We start from the raw sequence: 19,731 nt of genomic DNA on the forward strand, positions 1-19,731 counted from the left end.
TTGCAAGGAAACTATTTTTGCTCAGCAGAATGCCAAAATAATTACCTGGCATCCTGCCTTTGTGTGTTAAGCCTAATATCTGCCACTTAAAAGAGAGTTACTTTATTAGCTATGTTCAGGGCTTTTTTTCAGCTGGAACGCGGTGGAATGGCGTTCTGGAACCTCTTGAAAATGGTCACATGGCGGGTGGCCCCGCCATGTGGGGTGGGGCCACCAGCCATGTGACCATTTTCTCTGAGGGCAACCCACTGAGTTCCACCACCTCTTTTCCCAGAAAAAAAGCCCTGGCTATGTTTAATTTTTTTTTAAAAAAAGAATGGCACTATTTACAAATAAGTTTTAAAGAATTCTCTTGTGAAACTAAAAGGACCTTGGCCAGGAGCTAAAGAAGTGTTCAAACTCTACGCTGGAGTTTTGTGACCCAGCCCAACTTCCAGTGTGGTGTTAGTGAAATCAGATTTTGTCTCATCACTCTGAGTAACAGTACAATCCACTGAAGATGAAAAGTAAATACTGCCCAGCTGCAATCCCTCATAGTATTCCATAGCCTCTCCTGAGGATCAAAGTACCCTGTGAAATCACATTCAATGAGGGGTCCCCCTTGAAGGAACAGGTCTGTAGTTGGGCATGTTCTTGAAGCTAGGCCTACTGCTGGATAAGTAGGTGGCAGCTGTGGCTAGGAGTGCTTTTTGCCGGCTTTGAATGGCTAACCAGCTGCAGCCTTTCTTGGGCAGAAAAGATTTGGTCATTGTGCTGCATGCCTGGTTACATCCAGACTAGATTACTGCAATGTGCTCTATGTGGGGCTGACCTTGCAAAGTGTTCAGAAACTTCATTTGGTGGAGAATGCTGCAGCTAGATTGTTGACTGAAGTGGACTGTAGGGACCATATAACTCCAGTCTTGGCTCATCTACACTGTCTCCCAATCTGTTTATGGGCAAAGTCCAAAGTGCTGGTGTTGATTTTTAAAGCCCTATATAGTTGGATCCAACATACCTGAAGGACCACCTACTTCCTTATGAACCTACCTAACCACTACTAACCACTTCTGAGACCCCGCTTTGGGTGCTTTTGTCTTCTGAGATTAGGTGGGTGGCAACACAGTGGAGGGCCTTCTCAGCCTTGGCTAGACATGGGCACGAACAGAAAATAAAATGAACATGGTGTTCGTTGTTCGTTGCCATCCACGAACAACGAACACTGACAAACATGATCCTGTTTGTTGTTTGTGGGGGCCAGCAGGCTCTCCTCCAGCCATCAAGATCCCTACCACACCACTCCCAGAAACCCTACCTGAGCAGGCAGCAGGAAATGTACCAATAATAAATAATAGCTTGGCCCCAGAGCCTGGCAGCAGCCCTAGACATTGAAGAGGTAGATCCCTATCCCACCACACACAAAGAAAATTCAAGCTCCAATGCACTCTCCCTGTCTCTCTCTCAAAATGACAACAGCAACTGTCTCTCCCTCACTGTCTGTAAAACCAGAGCTGGGAGCCCCCCTCCCCCCTGCTCTTTGCTTCCTTGTAACAAATTTGGAGCTCCACACTTGAAAGGAAGACCTGCCTATCAAGCTAAATTGGGCTTAGATTGGGGTTTCCAGGGCAACAGCAGGAGTTCAGACAGAGTTCAGGCAGTCCCTGCCTCTGGTTGCCAAGGGAATTGATTGCAGGTGCCAGATTGTCTGGCTTGATGAACAGCAATGAAGGAGGCTTGCAACTACCACCTGTTCGTTTAGAATGGGGCCTCACTGAACAGCTTGTTTGCAAACAGCTGATTGGGATGTTCGTGGCTTTTTAAAGTTCGTATTGCTTTTCGTGCCCATCTCTAGTTTTGGCGCCAAAACTCTGGAACTCTCTCCCCAGGGAGACATATCTGGCCCTTTCTGTTGCCATCTTCCACCAGTGAGTGAAGCTTTTTTTGTTTCATTTGGCATACCCTCAGTGATTCCTCCTTCCCGCCCAATGTTTTAATTGGTTTTTTTATGTTTTTGTATAATTTTAGTTCTGGTTTTAATTATTTTAATGATGTGTTTTATTGGTTTTAATGATTCTATGATGTATTTTGTTGGCTGTAATGTTTTTAAGATGTAATTTAATTATGTATGTTTTAATTTGTTAGTTGCCTTGATGCCCTTTTTTGGGCAGAAAGGCAGGGTATAAACTTTGTTCAATAAATAAACAAGACAGAGAGAAAATCAGCAATCTTTCTGAGTACGGATGACTGTGCTTTCTGCTTGTGCATGGAGCTGTTTGGATCCCAGCCTTACTTTTTATGAAGTCTACTAAACTGAAATTTGTCTTAAGACAATTGCAAGAAGCTGCTCAGTGTATTTCTGTGGTTTACAAAAAATGTGCCAAGGCGGAAGGAAAGACATTCCCTGCATTCTCTGAAGCAAGATAAATACTGAAGAGAAACTTAGATGAAAGATGGCGCTGTTATCTGTGGCTCATGCCAGATTCTTGAGCTTTTTGGCAAATCCTGATAGCATTGGAAGAGTCATCTAGCAGCAACCTTTTTCCATTAAAATGAGCAATATATATTTGGTTTTAGCATACCTTGTTTATACATTTTGAACCTTCAAAACTGTCTATTTAAAAATGTTTTAATAATTCCTTCTGTACAAATTGGCTGCAGCTCCATTTATTTGAAATGGCTCATTTATCACCAAAAGAGCTGCAGGGCACAGCTTCTGTTGAACTGCTCCAGCAAACCTACAGCTTAGCAGGACAAGCTTCTTTTTATAAGACTAAAATATATTCAGAATACGCCAAGATGAGGAGAATGCCAATGTCCAAATTTGTTATCCAAAAGTTCCTAAATTAGAAACTTTCCAAAGTGAAGAATGAAGTCAATGATAAGCCCATCCTTATTGCCAGTACCATATCTCACCTAAGCAGGGGATTACATAGGACTGGTTCACATGTGCTTGTGTGGACTGCACTATGGTTGCTGCAGACTTGATGAGTGGTAGACGACTGTGAGAACATTCCACTGAAAAGGGGAAGTGAATTGACACAAAAGCTTGAATGGTGGTGCTGGATCTATGACAGCACATTCATATATACAAACATGGTGAACCTACAATGTGAACCAGCTCTCTCTTACAAGCAAGTGCTGGGGTCACAAACTTTAGGAATGTGATCAACTAGAAAAAATAGGACAGAAATAGCTGGATGGTACAGGTTGGCATCCTTCTATAAATCTTTGCAATGGCCATGTGCTAAATAATAAAATTTAACTGCAACTGAACTCAAACCAGATATGAATCTGAAAAATCATGTACAATTTTGACAAGAGTGCCTGTGCAAACTGCCTACATCTGTCTGCACTTTGTTTTTGAGAGAAGCCATGAGTAGGGATAAAACTCTACCTCATGAGGCTGTTTAGTGGATAAAATGGAGAAGAGGAGACACCATGTACGCGACCCTGAGCTCTTTGGAGGAAAGGAGGTAGATCAGTGCAATGCACAAATAGATGAAGACGAATTTTTCTGTTGCCTGTTTAAAGACCTGCACCTAGTCAGTGAGAGCCAGTTTGATGTCAGGCTTGGATTCAAATCCACATTCAGTAGTAAGAGTCACTGAGGAATGCTGGGCCAGTTAGTTGCTCTAACTCAACAGCACGTATGTAATCATCTTCAAAAGACTAGTTTTGCTGCTGGGAAGAAAAGAGGGTGCAGGATGGGGGCTAAATCCCGCCTCTCACATAGCTGAAAAGGATGTCTGCTGCTTTTTGAAGAAAGCACTACATATGCTACCTTGCCAACTGGATTTGCTCACAATACAGCCCCAGCTGCAATACAGCCCCTACTGGCATGAGACTCACATAGTGAGATGCCAGTAGGCTGGGGAGGTGAACTGGCTTAAAGCCAGGCATTTTCTCCATACAGCAGAAGTTAAAAACTGGGGCACCCTTCAAGGCATCTTGTGGGTTACTTTCAGAAGTGAATCATTTTTAACAGCTTTCTCACAAACAATTCCACTGGAACCTTTTCAACAGAATCACAAATAACCGTGGTCTTAATTGTACAGCAGTTTATTCTGCAAAGCTTATCCCATGAAAGTAGTTCTTTATTGTAACAGTAACTTGCCAAAACTTTCTGCACAGCCTCCACTACTGTGGAAGGAAACTAAAATAATACATGCAGAATGTACACCTTTAGGGCACAAAGTCTTACAACACAGCAACCACAAGTTCTACCCACTGAACAAACTTGTATGAATTATGGTTACTTCTGCTATACTTAGGAAGCCAGCAAACTCGGACAGTAGTTTTGGCAACCTTCATTTCATAAGCCCATCCTCTCCTATGGCCAACCACCCACGCTGCGTCAAAGCATGGTGAGGATGGTTGAGCCATTTCTCATTTTTCTTCCAAACCAGTTTCCAGAAGGACAATGGGAACAACCAGGCAGTGCTATAAAATGTAAATCCCATGGGATGATTTCAATTACTTAAAAAACTTTCCAATTTTTTAAAAAAAGGTATCGACATTTGGTATCAACACATGACTCAAACCTTGAAAATCTAGCAGGAATGTGACACATGAAGAAAAAAGTGTCCAGTGTTTTATCTGATCAGGGTCATAGGAATCAATTGGTAACTCTTAGTGCTTAAGCAATACATAATTCCTACAGATTAAAGCCTAGACTCAAACCTAAATGAAAGCTACCTCTCTGATTTAAAAGCCCTGCCCTGCCCCCCAATCTAAAAAGATGTGCAAAATTCTCTTATATTTTGAAGGTGCTTTTCAATAGGAACAGAAAGGAATATTAGTTGTATACCCATATTTCAAATAAAATGCATTCTAAATCTTTCTGTTTATCTTTTTTTCCCTTGATCCACTAGAGATTTTTACAAGATTTTGGTAATAAACTATCTCTAAGCAATTAAATTCTTTCACAGTTCTTAATAATTAAAAAATATTCCAACATGATTAATTCTGAAATGTGTTTTGAGCTGAATATACTGCTTTTCTTCTTTTCCCGAAATAATACTATGCAATTAAGTAGTACTGTAATTACTCCCTTGATTGGAAATGAACATTTTGAAAATGGAAAACTAAAATTTTATGTGGATACTAAAAGGGAAATTGGGTAATTAAATTAAATTACTCAATTTTTGGCAGTTGTCTGAGAGATGACTATAATATAGTCAATATATAATTGGTGCTGAACAGAATTACTATTTTTCTGGAGCTTTTAAGTTACATGAGTTTTTAAATATATATATATAAAATACAGAAAACCACTTTTCTTACCTAAAGCAGAATGACAAATGAACCTGCAAGCCCCCCCGCTCCACACATGCACTACAGTTTTGGTAATCATATTATTTCTTCTTAAGCCTTTCAAGGAGGAATACTTCAAACTTTGCTCAGTGGAGTGGTAAGGTAGGATCTACCTTAATTTAATTAACCTCAGTAGAACACTTCCAACAATTTATCAGTGTTAATGTTAAAGACATATCCAGATACTCAAGTGGACATTATCATGCTGATGTAAAAACATGGAATAGTGCAGTCAAATGTAAGAGTAAACTAGATGATACAAGGGCTGCATATCTGCTGCACAAAGCATCAAATCCGTATCTTTCCCTCTTTTCTCTTGGGTAACCAGAAAAGAAGCAAAACGTGGGACACGTGCAGCAGGAGTTTGACAACCCAGACCCTAGTGACATCGTATCATGTGTTTAAATTCTCTTCACATTACTGAGGAGAAAGAAGGGGGAGAAATTGGTTCCGGTTGGACCACAGTTTGATTCATGCGGGCCGTACCACTAATTATGATTAATTAAGTTACGTTAAACCAAGATATGAAACTACAGTTTGAAGTTGATTTATTAACCCCTGTTGGTCTTAACTATGGTTTCTTGTGAAGAACAAACTTGGACATCCTGTCTTAAACCTGGCTTGTTGCTCAGGGCCAAATTAGAAATGATGATGTCCTTGTAGCCCTACAATAACACCACCGCCATTCTAAAGTGATTTAAAAATACCTGATGCTCTTGTTTCCCTTCCACACTTCTCAAGTGACTAAACAGCCATGAGGGTGTGGTGTGGCCACTTCGACATTTGATAAGGTTTGGGGGTGGGGGGAGCAAGAACACCTCATCTCACCACACCTGGTCAGAACTGAGCCCTCACAGCATTTTAAAATCACTGTAAAATAATATGGATGCCCTTGTGCTGGCCGCAAGGACACTATCATATCTAGTTTGATAATCAGGGTGGGCTGAGATACCAGTCTCTCTGTAGGGTAAAGTGAAAAAAAAGAGCAAAGATAAGTCATGGTTTTGCATTAAGTCTGAGCCAAGCCATTTGACTTTTGCTTTCAACTGCAGCCAACCAACTTTCGAAATTATCTAATTCCATCCTTAAGTGTCAGTTCAGACTGAGTAGACAGATTTGAAGGGAGAGCCATTTCACTTCCCCATCAGGCCTCACAGATAAGCCTAGTACAATTCTGGGATACGCCCACCATGCAGACCTTACCATTGGTATGGTTAGAAGCAGGTTCACTCAAAAAAAATTTCCTTACCTTTACCACTCCATTTTCATGCATGGTGATGCAATTGTTGGGATCCTCCGAAAGCTGATAGAGGGCTTGTGCGGTAGCTCGATGAACTGCTGGATCACTTGATTTCAGGTAACGTACTAAAGGGGCAACGGCTTTGGTGATTCCAAAAGCAACTCTGTTATTTCCCCACATACAACAACGAGAAATGGCATCTGCCAAATGACGTCTTAATTTGTCATTATTCTGAAGAAAGAGGAAAAATGGCTGTTACATTCCTCCCCTCCTGAACTGGCCTGGAAACACATTTAAACAGAAGCCACAGACATACTTCAGCATACGAAAAAGGGGGGAAATGCAACAAGTTATTTCCAGCTGGGACCCTTAGCATCAGGGAAACCACTTCTACAGGACTAGATTCCAACTGGAGTGATTGTCTGTATACACAGGAACCGCAAGAATGTAATTACAGGCGTAAGGGCGCCTCAAGATATTGTGCCTCCCCGAGCATCTTCCTCAAGTGCAACCTTGCTGTGTGTTAAGGTAAGCTGCAGAAGCTTCATTAACCCAGGATCAGCTTGCACTTGAGCCAGGCAGCAGAAGCACAGCGCAGGAAGTGCCATCTCCTCCTACCACTCCTGCAGATTTTGCACCCCAAGCAGCCACTTGCTTTGCTTGGGTGTCAAATTGGCCCTGCACAGCCATAGACCTTCTCTAGCAAAGTGTCTACCCAGTTTCTTACCATAAGGCCATCGTTTAACTGATTCGTAACATGAATAATGAAAAGCTGGATTTTTTTTTTCAGAGCAAGGTGAATTGTGAAATTTAATTAAGCTATGTAGGATTCAGACTAATTTAGCTTCCGGTAAAATATATGCAGATTGCTTTATCAACTGATTTTTAGAGCAGAATATTGTACTGCAAGCCATGAGGCACTAGTAGTAGTGTCAGACTAGGACTGGGGAGACTCGGCACAAATCTCCACACGGCTGCAACATTCACTGGGTGATCTTAAACTGGTCCCTCATTCTCATACTGACTTTACTAACAGGGGTATTGTGATGAAAAATGAGGAGGAGAGAATCTGAGCCAGCCTAATGTTGAAAGGAAGTGTGGGATAACAGAACGTACCACTTTAAGAATTATACTGAACGTTACGATAAAAATCACTTGACACACACATAAAGAGTAGGAGTATTCCAACTTATCTAACTATTTTGCAACTACAGACTAACACAACTAACTCCTCTGGATCTACTTATCCAACAATGCTTTGCCATTTATAGTCTAAAGCAGAGCCAGCACCAGCATATCTCGAGGTGGGGCAGCTGCCAGGGCCCAGGGCTTCTAGCGGGGCCAACTGCAGCCCCCCCTTTGTATCTGACTTTCCACCTGTCAGTGCACCCTTCCCCCTCTCCATTCAGGAGCATTCTGACACCCACATCCTCAGCTGCATGTATTGCCTAGCACTGCTACAGAAGGTTGTGCAGGTCGTGTATGGTGGTGGTGCTTTTGGCAACCACAGGGTGGCACTCCTAGTCACCCACTGCCTGGACCATTAGGGAAATAGACTGTGAACAGCTGGGAGTGTGCACCACAGGAGGGCTTATGAGTAGGTGGAGGAAGGGTACATATCCAGGTGTGGGGCATGCAAGTGGATGGGGAGAAGAATGCTATAAGTTGGAGGCTGGTGGTGGTGGGCAGGGGGGCAAGCCTGGGTACCTTCTGCCCTGGGCCCCCAAAAGCTGGAACCAGACCTGGTCTAAAGAGGAAAAGATTTACTCTTCTGTCACCTACTCCATAGTGAAAGCTACAGCAAAAGGTTTTCCCCCTTCCCTGTTGATTTTAAGATTTTAGTCCTTCGCCCACCCATTTCGGCCCTTAAATCAAGAAGCTCTCCACTTTTGTGTCTTCAGCATGTGGCTGAAGTTTTGTTTTGCTTTGGTTTTGCTTCGGTATGGCCTACCAAGTGATTGCTCTTAGCAACTACGTTTTACTGACTGCAATAAACTCGAGGCAGCCTTACTGAGAGTCCTGCAAATCAGTATTTCTTAAAAGCACATTTCTTAAAGCATATTACAAAAAGGAGTTACTTACTGTGTTTGCTAGTTTGGACAACAAAGGAACTACACCATGATCTGTTATGACTGCTAAGTTTTCTTCATCTTTTGCTATGTTGGTGATAGCAGCGCAGACACTGGCTAGAACTTCTTTATTGTCTGATTTTAATAAATTGACTATCAACTCCAAACCACCGACAAATGAACGAACCATTTCACCAGCATCCTAAGTGAAAACAAAGCAAAACTGCTAAGCTTTAAAAAGTAGTTTAATCTTTATTTCATATAATGAAAACCTTTCAAGCTTTGAGCATTTGCATAATTAGGATCTTTTTGCATTTTATAGCTAATTACACATTTCATGTTTTAATCCTTACAAGAACCCTATTCGCTGAGGATCTCTGGGCAGCATATGATTTGTGAGCCCTAATGGTCATTTTTTTTGTATCAATATCCCAAGACATAAATACTTGACAGACAAAGTTTGGGATGTCTTTTATTTCTCAAAGCCACATTCACTTCTTGAAGTAAAAGCTGTTCAGAAAAGACATCATGTTTATTAATATTCAACCCTTATAGATAAAAGCCTCTCAATAAAAATTAGTAGTATTTTCCATTTAGAACATCTCAGAAAGCTTAAGATGTCAAAGCCAATTTATCAACTCCGATTCCTTTTGCCCAAAAATGTGATGGTGTGGCTGTGCAAATAAACTTGAGTTACCAAGAGTCCTCTGTGGACTACGTTTCCTTCAGCAGAACTGTCCTTTTCCAACTCCATGACCTGCCATTTTAAAATCACACCCCAACATACAAGATCCATTTTCAGGAAAGCAGGAAGAAGCAGAATGTTCAATTTGCCTCTTTATTCATCTCATAAGGTATCATTATATGAGAAAGGAAAACTAATAGCATAATGCAGTACATGAGCCAAATGCCTTGGCAAGTGGCTACATATTATATACCAGGGATGGCCAATTTCCATGTGCCTGCAGAGCACACTATTCTGCAGACCGTAGTCTAGGAGGCGGGGTGTCAAAAGTGTGTTTGCCTTACAAAGTTCCCCAACAATCATAATCAGTCTCTACAATAAAGTTAGCACAATCCATCAGTAAGGATTTCAAAGTTAGGCAACACATGCACTAATACACAGTATCTGAAACAACTATCAATCAATGTATTTAAATCTCAACTTGGTCAAATCTGTGGATTCAAATCCAAAGGCTGGAGCCATGAACAGAAGCTATGAACAGATGAGACAGATCTTTGCACAATTCTGAGAAAAGCAGAAAAATCTGAAATCTACACTGGAGTTACCCCCCCCATTGAAATGGTGCCTGTAGCTTTAAGAAACAAATGCCCTCTGTGGATGTCACTAGGTAACCATGACAGTACTGTTATTTGAAGTCGTGGTTTCTGCCAGTAAAAGGTGGGAGGGGGGAGGGAACTTTCCAGGGCTGCTTTGAACTTCAAGAAAGGACTCATTGGGGCCAGGCCTGGCAGCAACCCACCAGCTGATGTGCTGCCATGCAACTTGCATGACTCACCCAGGTCTGGGTACTTGCTACTGTTCAACAACATCTACCCCATGGAAGCCAGTGTGGTTGTAGTAGTTAGGGTTTCAGATTACATCTGGATACCCAGGTTCAAATGCCCACTCCGCTGTGGAAACTAAGGGCCAAGCTAGATGTTAAAGAGTTGAATCTGAGTTCCCAAGACCTGTCTCAGTTTTCCCTGCAGCCACACAGGAGCTTTGGGGAATGGCTCTTAAAAAATAAAGAAGAGCCCAAATGGCCTCAGAATGCCTCCACAGGGAGAGGAAGCGCTCTTCCCTCCCCCACTCAAATTGTTTCCCCATGTCAAAATAGCAGAGGAGGGAGGGCTTTTTCATTTTTTTCTGCTGTACATGGAGTATTCTGTGCACATGGAGCAGAAAAAAACGGGGGGAAACTGCCTTCCTGCTATTGTGACATGGGGAATGGAAGATTTAAGTATCACTTACCGTGAAGCTTTCTTTCTCGGTGGTCCGGGAGTGGGTCAGTCCTTACTATTGGAAAGCAACTCCTTATCTCCAGTGCAGGGTCAGTCAATCTGATTGATCCTGGGAAGGGCTTCCTCGGCTCTTCAGTTCTTTCCCAAGCCTTGAGTCCCTGTGAGCTTTCCAAAACTTGCGGGTCTTGATGAATCGGTTTAGCAACTGAAGGTCCAGTATGGCTCTGATGTCTCCGTTTTGCTTCAGGACTATAAAGAAGGTGGAATAAACTCCTTGGTTCCTCTGACCTTGTGGAACCAGCTTTATTGCCCTGATTTCTATTAGGTGTTGAATCGCCTGTAGTAAAAGCCGATGATTTTGATTGGATGGGTTTCTAGGTAACTGAAAGACATGGTTCAGTGGCATTGTTTTGAATTCCAAAGAATATCCATTGGTTACCATGCCCAGAACCCATCTGTCTGAAACCGTTTGATGCCACATCTGCAAATTCCTGTAACCTGCCCCTTATCTTGGTGATCAGACTCAAGGCGTCATAGTCATGCAGACTCCTTCTTCTGTGGTTTGTTGTATTGCCCAAATTTAGAAAAGGCTGTGGATCTATTGTCCGATCTAGACCTACGTTGTCATCGTCCTTTAGAGGATGGATGTCCCATATCTTGGAGCCCTCTTGGAGTCACAAAAGGACTGGAACCTCCATTTGTGCTGCGGGTCTCTCTTTTTTGACAGAAGACCCTTCTTATCTTTGTCTTCCATGAGATATTTCTCTAATGCTTCACCAAAAAGGTTAGTCCCTTTGAATGGGATTGCCGCCACCTTCGCCTGGGCTGAGAGGGTCAACCTCCTATTTACGCAGCCACATGTTCCTTCTAGCCACAACATTGAATCCCATGGCTCTGGAGGAGAACTGGAAGGCATCTATGGATGCATCCACAGCGAAGGCCATTGCTAGGGCAATTTTCTTGACCTTGTCCTTGATTTCCTTCGGAATGTTACTCTCCACTGCAGCTAAATCTGACGCCCAAAAGAAGGCTGCTCTAGCAAATAAGAAGCCAGTCACTGAGTCTCTAATTGATGTTGCTGAGACATCAAAATGTCTACGTAATGCCTGCTCAATTCTTCTATTGCAGGGGTCCTTTGGAAGGCTGTCTGCCCCCATGGAGAGCACAGAGGTGGTTGCCAGGCTAGATACCGGGTTATCCACAATAGGCAACTTGATTTCCTTGGCCACATCAGGAGTAAAAGAATACAGCTTGGAAACAATTGGCTGGCTGGCCTTTGATTTTGCTGGTGCCTCCCATTCTGCCTTCATGATATCATGGAAAACAGCAGTTAATGGCACGTCAGGTTGAAGGCTTCCTTTCTTAGGTAAGACCCGTTCCGATCCCTGTGGAAAGGCAGACTCTGTGCCCTTTGTGTCTGGGCATGTTGGTGTGATTTCCAAAACCCTCAACACGTTAGGCAGAAGTCTGGCATAGACTGCCACACCTGCATGGTGGTCATGCTGTCCTCTTCTTCCCCTAATAGCTCTCCCTCCTAGTTTATGGAAGATAGGTTTGACATCTCAGAGTTTGAGTGTTCATCTTCCAAAGGGCTAGATTCTCAATATGTAGAAAATTCTTCCTCCCCCCGTTTCTTGGATTTTGGTGGGGAGGGAGATGGCCTCCTACACTTGCCTGTTTTTGAAGGATGAGCCCTTTTGGGGTGTCTGCCTGCCCTATCTGACAAGGAAGGCCCCTCTTTAAGAAAACCATGCTCCTTCAGAACCTCCATAAATTCTCTCCTCATCTCTGAACCAAGCCAGGATAAAAGGTGGGCTTTGACTTCCTGACTTGTAGGTTCTGATTCACCATTATTCTCTCCTTGAGCCCCTGGGAACTGATGAGAGGAGAGTGAGTTCGGGGAGCTAGGGAGCTCCAGTTCACAAAGGAAACCTTTATTGGGTGTTAATCCTACCTGAGCGGCCATTACCACTTTTTTCCCACCAAAAATAACGTTCAGTCAATGGAGAGCAGTTCAGAAAAAAGGCGGGAGAAAGAAGGAGCCACCATACAAACAAACTTGTCAAAAGGAGCCTGAATAAATGAGAATCTGGCCTTGTAAGGCTTCTTACTGCCCCATTTATTGGTGAGCCTTCCCCGATCGTGTAGAGAGGCTTCTGAATGGCCACACAAAAGCTGAGGCAAAGGCTTGTCAGCCCGTCGTTACTTCTGTTGGCGTTTACAGACTCTACTGCGTCCCCCAGAGTAGAGGCCAAAGAGGGGGGATTTCTAGCCCAAAGGCTGGAATCCCACGCAGCAGTGTGTGCTAGGCTAGCCTAGCACCATTGTCTCTGCTGCTTGCTGATGCTGTTTTCTGACGCGAGGCCAGTGGGGGGGGTGGGCTGAAAGTCCTTCCTTCCTCTGCAAGCTCTCCTTTCTCTCCGTGGCTTCGTCCTCCTTCCTCTCTCTCTTTTTTTCTCTATTGGGATCCTGTGCTCGACGGAGCACCACCAATTGAAGTTCTGCACCCAGGCAGGGTCAGGAAAAAACTGAAGAGCCGAGGAAGCCCCTCCTCTTCCAGGATCAATCAGATAGACTGACCCTGCACTGGAGAGGAGTAGTCGCTTCCCAATAGTAAGGACTTACCCACTTCTAATGGACCACCGGAGAAATGGCTTGAGAGGGGAGGGAGGAGCCTTTCCTCCCCCTGCAGAGGCATTCTGAGGCTGTTTGGACTCTCAGTTTTTTAACAGCCATTCTCCAAAGCTGCTGTGTGGTTGCAGGGAACTAGAGTTGGGTCTGGGTTGCCCAGACCCAACTCTTTAAAAACCTGCACATCCAGCTTGACTCTAACTGGGAGACCTTGGGTCAGTCACATACTCTCAGCCTAACTTACCTCACAGGATTGCTGTGAGGATAAAATGGAGAAGAATGATATATGCTGCTTTGGGTCCTTGCATGTTTCCCACTGCAACTGGGCCTGGCCCAGTGGCCAACACCATGCAATTGGGCCATAGTTTTCCCAGCTTGAGGCTGCCAGGGAAGGGAAGAAGGGAAAGCTGAAGATAGGGGGCAAGATAAGGTAGTTTGGCTGGTAGGTAGGAAGGAGAGAAGGAAACAAGAAAAGGAGGAAAGCTTTTTAGGGAAGAGAAAGAGGAAATAGTGAGGGAGGAAAAATTAGATGCTCCCAAAACAGCCTTGTGGGTCCCCCATTTGTTGGCTTTCACAGTATTCAGAGCATACCTAGGCCGTTTCCAGATGGCTTACCTGAAGCCACTCCATGCCGCAATGTTGTGGATCGTGCCGGGGAAAACGCGAAATATCGCGTTTTCTCACGCGAGTTTTGCACGACATCGCCCACTTCATTTATAACCCACCTTTCACCATGACAAACACCCTAAGCAGTCTATATTAGTCTCTCCTCCTTCATTTTAGGTCACTAGCTGTGGCTCTTAGTGCTGTGAGAGCGACAAATGGGGGACCCACAGGTGACTATGGTTGTGTCCTGATTGCAGACTCACACTGGCAGCAGTCAAGGGACAACTCCCAAGTTGTCTGAGCAGGGCAAAGCACAGTTCCAAAGTTCAGGCACCAATTGGGCAACACTTACAGCTTCAAGTCCAGAAACAAGTCCACATGAACAGGCCAAGGTCAGAGACAACAGAATTAGTTCCAAACACAGCAGCAAGGTCAGTAGTAAGCAGACACATTGCTTCCACACAGCCACTCCCTTTTCAGCTGCTTTTAACCCTCACAGTGCTCAGCTGCTTGTGCTATAGCATGCACCTGCTGGCCCTCAGTCCTGTTCCTGCAAGCACTCATCATCACTAATGATGCTGGGCCAGTGCTGTGCTGCTAGCCTGGCACTGCGCCTTCTGGCTTGGAGGACTCTCCTAGCCCTCCTCTGATGACGCTCCCGAGGCTCTGGTGATGAAGGGGGAGAGCTGGCCTGCACCTGGCTTTCTGTTGTCAGCCCAGGGCTGGGAAGCTGAGGGGGAGAGCTGGCTGATGTCTGGCTTTCTGCTGCTGGCCCAGGGCTGGGAAGCTGAGGAACTGATGTGCTGGGACCTGGCTGTGGATCTATGTCTGAGCCTTCAGAGACTGCCTCCTCCTGCAGTGCCTCTGCCACTGGCTGTGGATCTGGGTCAGGTTTGCCAGCTGCCTCTCGCTCAGAAGAGTCCTCTGAGTCTCTCTGCTCTGCTAGGCCAGGTTGGTCCATGACACGTTGCTTTCTAAATCAGGTCCAAATCTTATTTCTTATTGATTCATGACTGCACTTAGCTATCTTTGTATCATCATAACTCATTTGCTCTGGACCCTTTTCAGTCTTCTTTCAAGCCTGGCTACAGGACAGAGAGCCCTGATGGCTTCAGTTGACAGCCTCCATCTGAATATAGACAAAAGCCATGCTTCTTTGCTACTCCTACTGGATCTATCTGCAGCCTCTGATATAGTAGATCATACCACTCCCAAGGCAGAAGTAAGTACCAGGAGATGTATCTTGGACTGGTTTAAATAATTCCTAATGGATCAGACTCAAAGAGTTGCCATCAGAGACCAGCTGTCTTCAGTGTGGGAGCTGTCCTGTGTTGTTCCACAGGGCATAATCTAGACTCTCCTGTTATTCAACCTCTATGTAAAGTCTTTAGGAGAAATAATTCATTACTTTGGAACTGGATGTCACCAATATGCTGATGACACCCAGCTTTATATCTCTCCATCTAAATCCCCTGGTGATGCCACAAAGATCTTGAGCCAATGCCTAACTGCTGTGGTTAAATGGCTAGAAATGAAATGGAACCCAGACAAAATGGAAGTGGTGCTGGTTGGAAAGATGGAGATCTTGAAGGACATTGTGCTTCCCCACTTTTGATGGGGTTCAACTGACCCTTGCTAACTTGTTTAATAACTTAGGAATTATACCGGACCCAGCATTCCTGTTGGAAAAGCAAATTAATACGGCTACAAAAAACACTTTCAACTCAGACTAGTGCAGAAGATGGCCTTCTACCTTGATATGGCTGATCTGGCCACCTGGATCCACGACACAGTAACATCAAGAGTAGACTACTGTTCTATATAGCTCTCCCCTTAAAGACAATGTGAAGACTCCAGCTGGTACAGAACACCACAGCGCAGTTTTTATCAGGAGCTAAGCAAAGCATGCATATTATTCCCATTCTGCAATCACTCCACTGTTTGCCCATTAGTTACCAGGCTCAGTTCAAGGTATTATTGCATACGAAGCCATTCATGGCCTTGGTCCCTCTTCCTCTATGTTTTGACAGCTTCTCTCATCAAAGCAGGGTTTCCCGCGGGTGCCATCTTGCAAATGGGCAAAATGCAAACTGCCCATACTCATGCATTCTCCATTGTGGCCCCCATCTTATGGAATGGCCTGCTTGCTGAGGTCAGAACAGCTCACACACCCCTGGCCTTCTGCAAACGACACAAAACTGAATTATTCAGAAGAGGTTTTTTTACACAGGTCATTAGACCTGTGTAGTGAAATGGTTCAGAATGATGCTTTGGTAACAGGATAGGGACCGCGCTACTGTGTATAGTTTGTATTGTCTGTTGGTTTAAGTATGATCCTACTATGTAATTTCTGTATTATGTATAACATGTCATGTTAATGCTTATACTTCATTTCAGCTTTGTTTCTGTTCTGTTTCCAGATTTCTGGTTGTTTTCAGATTTCCGCAATCCAAACCTTATTGCTTTGATTATTGGACGTCCTATCCAGTGGGTTATATTAGACCTACACTGTGAAATCTGCATTGAAACTCAGGAGAAAGGTAGACTATAACAAATTAAAAAAAATAAAAAATACTGAGGTCAATTCCAACACTCAGTAGTACCATCTGCATACAATCTCCTTTGGTTTTCCCATACTGGTTTGTCAGGCTTGCCTATAATTTATTTATTTAGAAAATGTATGTGCCACCTCTCCAGTGAGCCTGCCTCAGGTTCCTGAAATCTCATGGATGAAGTATGTGTGACTAAGAAGGCAACATGTACACAGACTGTGTCAATTTCTATGATCCACTACTAACCATTTTATCAACCACAATTGCAGAAGTCTCTGCAAGTACAGGCAAGAGTGTATACAATGGACTTCAGAGTCACACAAACTTAACTACCTCCTCCAGAGGCAGCAAAGCTCTCAATTCCTGTGCTAGGAGAGAACATCAGGGGAAGGCCTTGACTCTATGCCCTGTCTGTTGGCCTTTCAGGACAACTGGTTGATCACTGTGATACATGATGCTGGAACAGATGGGCTACTAGTTTGATTCAGTAGGGCTCTTCCTATGTAATCTACTGGCAGCCTAGTACTTGTTGGTAGAGTGACTGCACATGCTGAACCGGTTTTCCTTTTCAGATTAGATTACCTGGGACTGGGAAAAAAAACTAGTTGTTTTCATAGCCTACATGGGAAGTCAAAGAAGATCACAGAGGACTGCTGAGATCTGAACCAGCCCCAAATTCTTCAGTAGGCTTAATTTATATGGTAATATTAAAAAATGAAGTTGGAATAGATGTACATTATCTCCTGCATTAAAGCTTTCATGTCACAATGAAGAAAGTAACCTGGCCACTGAGTGTGGCCACTATATGTGCTTAGCCTATGTTACATTCATGCCCACATATGCACTGGGTGTATCGACTGAAAGGACAGGAAGCAAAGTAAGCATTGAATAAAGAGTCTTAAAAATCATGTTTCATTTTTTTACAAGTAAGTATTCAAGGCTGTATTAATAGAAAATTATCTTTAATTAATCTGTCCCCAAATCACCATCACACTCAAATATGTAAAGAGTTATGCTCTACTGCACTATTTGGTAAATTTCAGGATTATGTGAAGAAAGACTTTTGAATCTCCAGATTAGGGCATTTTAAAAGATCCTTACCTCACTAATGCAATGTGTCCAATTGCGAGTGTCCAAATCATTTTGGATCCTATCTGTCTTTGTTTGGGATCAACATGGCAACCATTCTTGAAACAAGGAAGACTTTGTAAATTCTGAATATTTTTATGTTTACATTATTCAGCAAGGGGAATAAAGTCGTATCATGCCTACAAAATGACTTTCCAATATCAACAGAGCTCAGAACACTTTTCATTGCAATTCTTCATAATTATTTGCTTTGATTGGCTAATATGCTTCCACTCTGTCACTGCAATTACTTCTACCGTTATGGTTTGTAGCTTTTGAATTAGCCAGCTAATTAATCTAAATCTACTTCTGTTAAAGTGATTCTCTTGCCTACACGGCTGTTCTTTCTTAAAATATATGTATCTCAAAATATGTTTAGATCGTGTGTATACCTACCGAAGCAAAATAACATTTCCATCATGCAAGAGGAACACTGCTTGCGGTCAATCCATGAAAGTGGTCTGCTGCCCAGATCTAACTATCCCTACCCTACCCTCCATGTGCCAGCACAGGCAATGATACCCAAACACACCCCAAGTATACCTGGATTAGGTTATCTGTAGCAGAGTGGAAGAGGGAAAGATTTTGTGTAAACAAAGGAAATTACTTTGGAGGATCATTCCTGATGTATTGGTGCTTACAACAACTAAATAACGAACTCTGCATGTTATCTTTACCATTGAGCAACCCGCCACTCTACTTTATTTTCATCCATGGGGAGTCAACCTCTTAGGGAATGTCTGCTAGATAGTACTGTGCAGAATTTTAAACTTAGCCTAGTGGAGGTAGCTTATTTTTGCCCATTCCTTACTGGGTATATGTAGAAGAAACATCTTGCCTTGGCACATTCTCCTCTGCCGTCAATGCATTATCACCATGAAACTGCTTTGCTTATCAAACTTTAAATTATCAGGATAAGCATCTTTTAGCCACCTCTCTTTTGCATCTAAGAATCTAAGAATGGAAACAATTTAGACAACAGACAGTTTAGTGTGTGTATGTCTATACACACGCATATACCCATTTGGAAGTTTTTTCTCATTTGTGTTTGATGCACTGCATTGCCTTTTTGAAAAGAAAATAAATAAAAAGATATCTGGGCGGGGGGGGGGAGAAAATACAGCGGGTGTTTTTTGCTAACAAGACAAACATGGTATATGGTCTGTAACTGTTTAAAATGGGATAATCAAAGACTCTTCGTGCTGCTTCTCTTTGTGTGTGTGTGTGTGTGCGTGTCTGTGTGTCTGTCTGTGTGTAGTAAATAAAGATGAGGCTCATTTCCAGGATAGCTACTGCACTGTGTCTTCTATGAGTCATCTGTCAAACTAAGCTCTTGCCCATAAAATGTGTTACTCTTGAAAGAGCCACCAGACTATTCCGTAATACTATCCTATACTTCTGCTAGTCTGTCTCCTTTCTCCTCTTGAATTGTTTTTTTCCACATAGGCAAGAAAGGGATTTTTGGAAAGCTAAGAGAGAGAAGAAGGTATTAGACTACATTTGGAGAGCCTATGATCTTTCATCTTAGATTCCTCTGCCTCCAAAGAACTACATTTTTATGCCAACTTTCCACTCAAATAGGGTCCCCTAGGCAGCAAACATGAAAACAATGTTGAAATGTTTTAATGGTTTCATGTTTGTCACCTTGGGGACTCTGGGTGAAAAAGTGGTATAAAATGTTTTAAATAAAATAAATACATAAGAGAATATCACTCTGTTTCAGAGAACCATCAATGACTTTATTATAACACCACCAGCCACTATACCAATCACCATCCACATCTCAGACCTACTTGTATGCCTAGCAAGCAGCACCATTTCCATTACAGAAAAGGTAAATACTGCAGTATTTAACAGGCCTGGTCATTGAAGGGCAAATAATGAATGTGTATACACAGAGGGAAGCAACAATCCATATAACTACATCATATACATTTTGACTACTCGCTGAGCATTTTGCTAGTAATCTATACAAAATATATTCAATTTAGAAAATATCTTCTTACCTTTGCATTTTCAATGCAAGGACAGATAGCCCAGGCAGCACTTGCCTGAACGTCTGCATGAGGATTTTTCAACAAAGACCATAACAGGCGAACACCATCCAAACGATCAATTATCCTATTGAAGGAGTATCAATGGGAAAAAAGTTATATAACATGTATTCTCTACACTAGATAAAGATGTTGCAAGACTTTTGTGTGATATTCTTTGTACTGGTTCATCAACAGTGATATGTTAGGTTACA

General features: G+C 43.0%; 1 protein-coding gene across 2 annotated transcripts in view; it reads right to left on the minus strand.

Annotated features, from left to right (window-relative positions):
- Window positions 1–19,731, minus strand: part of ODAD2 (outer dynein arm docking complex subunit 2) — a 90,898-nt gene that overhangs the window by 15,924 nt on the left and 55,243 nt on the right. For both annotated transcript variants that reach the window (XM_054991514.1, XM_054991515.1), the window contains 3 exons: window positions 19,490–19,604; window positions 8,615–8,803; window positions 6,542–6,763 (listed from right to left, as the gene is read on the minus strand). In XM_054991514.1, the coding sequence (XP_054847489.1) occupies window positions 6,542–6,763; window positions 8,615–8,803; window positions 19,490–19,604 (526 nt within the window). The remainder of the gene's footprint in view (window positions 1–6,541; window positions 6,764–8,614; window positions 8,804–19,489; window positions 19,605–19,731) is intronic.

This window comes from Eublepharis macularius, chromosome 11 (genome assembly GCF_028583425.1).
Source record: "Eublepharis macularius isolate TG4126 chromosome 11, MPM_Emac_v1.0, whole genome shotgun sequence".
Lineage (NCBI taxonomy): Eukaryota > Metazoa > Chordata > Lepidosauria > Squamata > Eublepharidae > Eublepharis > Eublepharis macularius.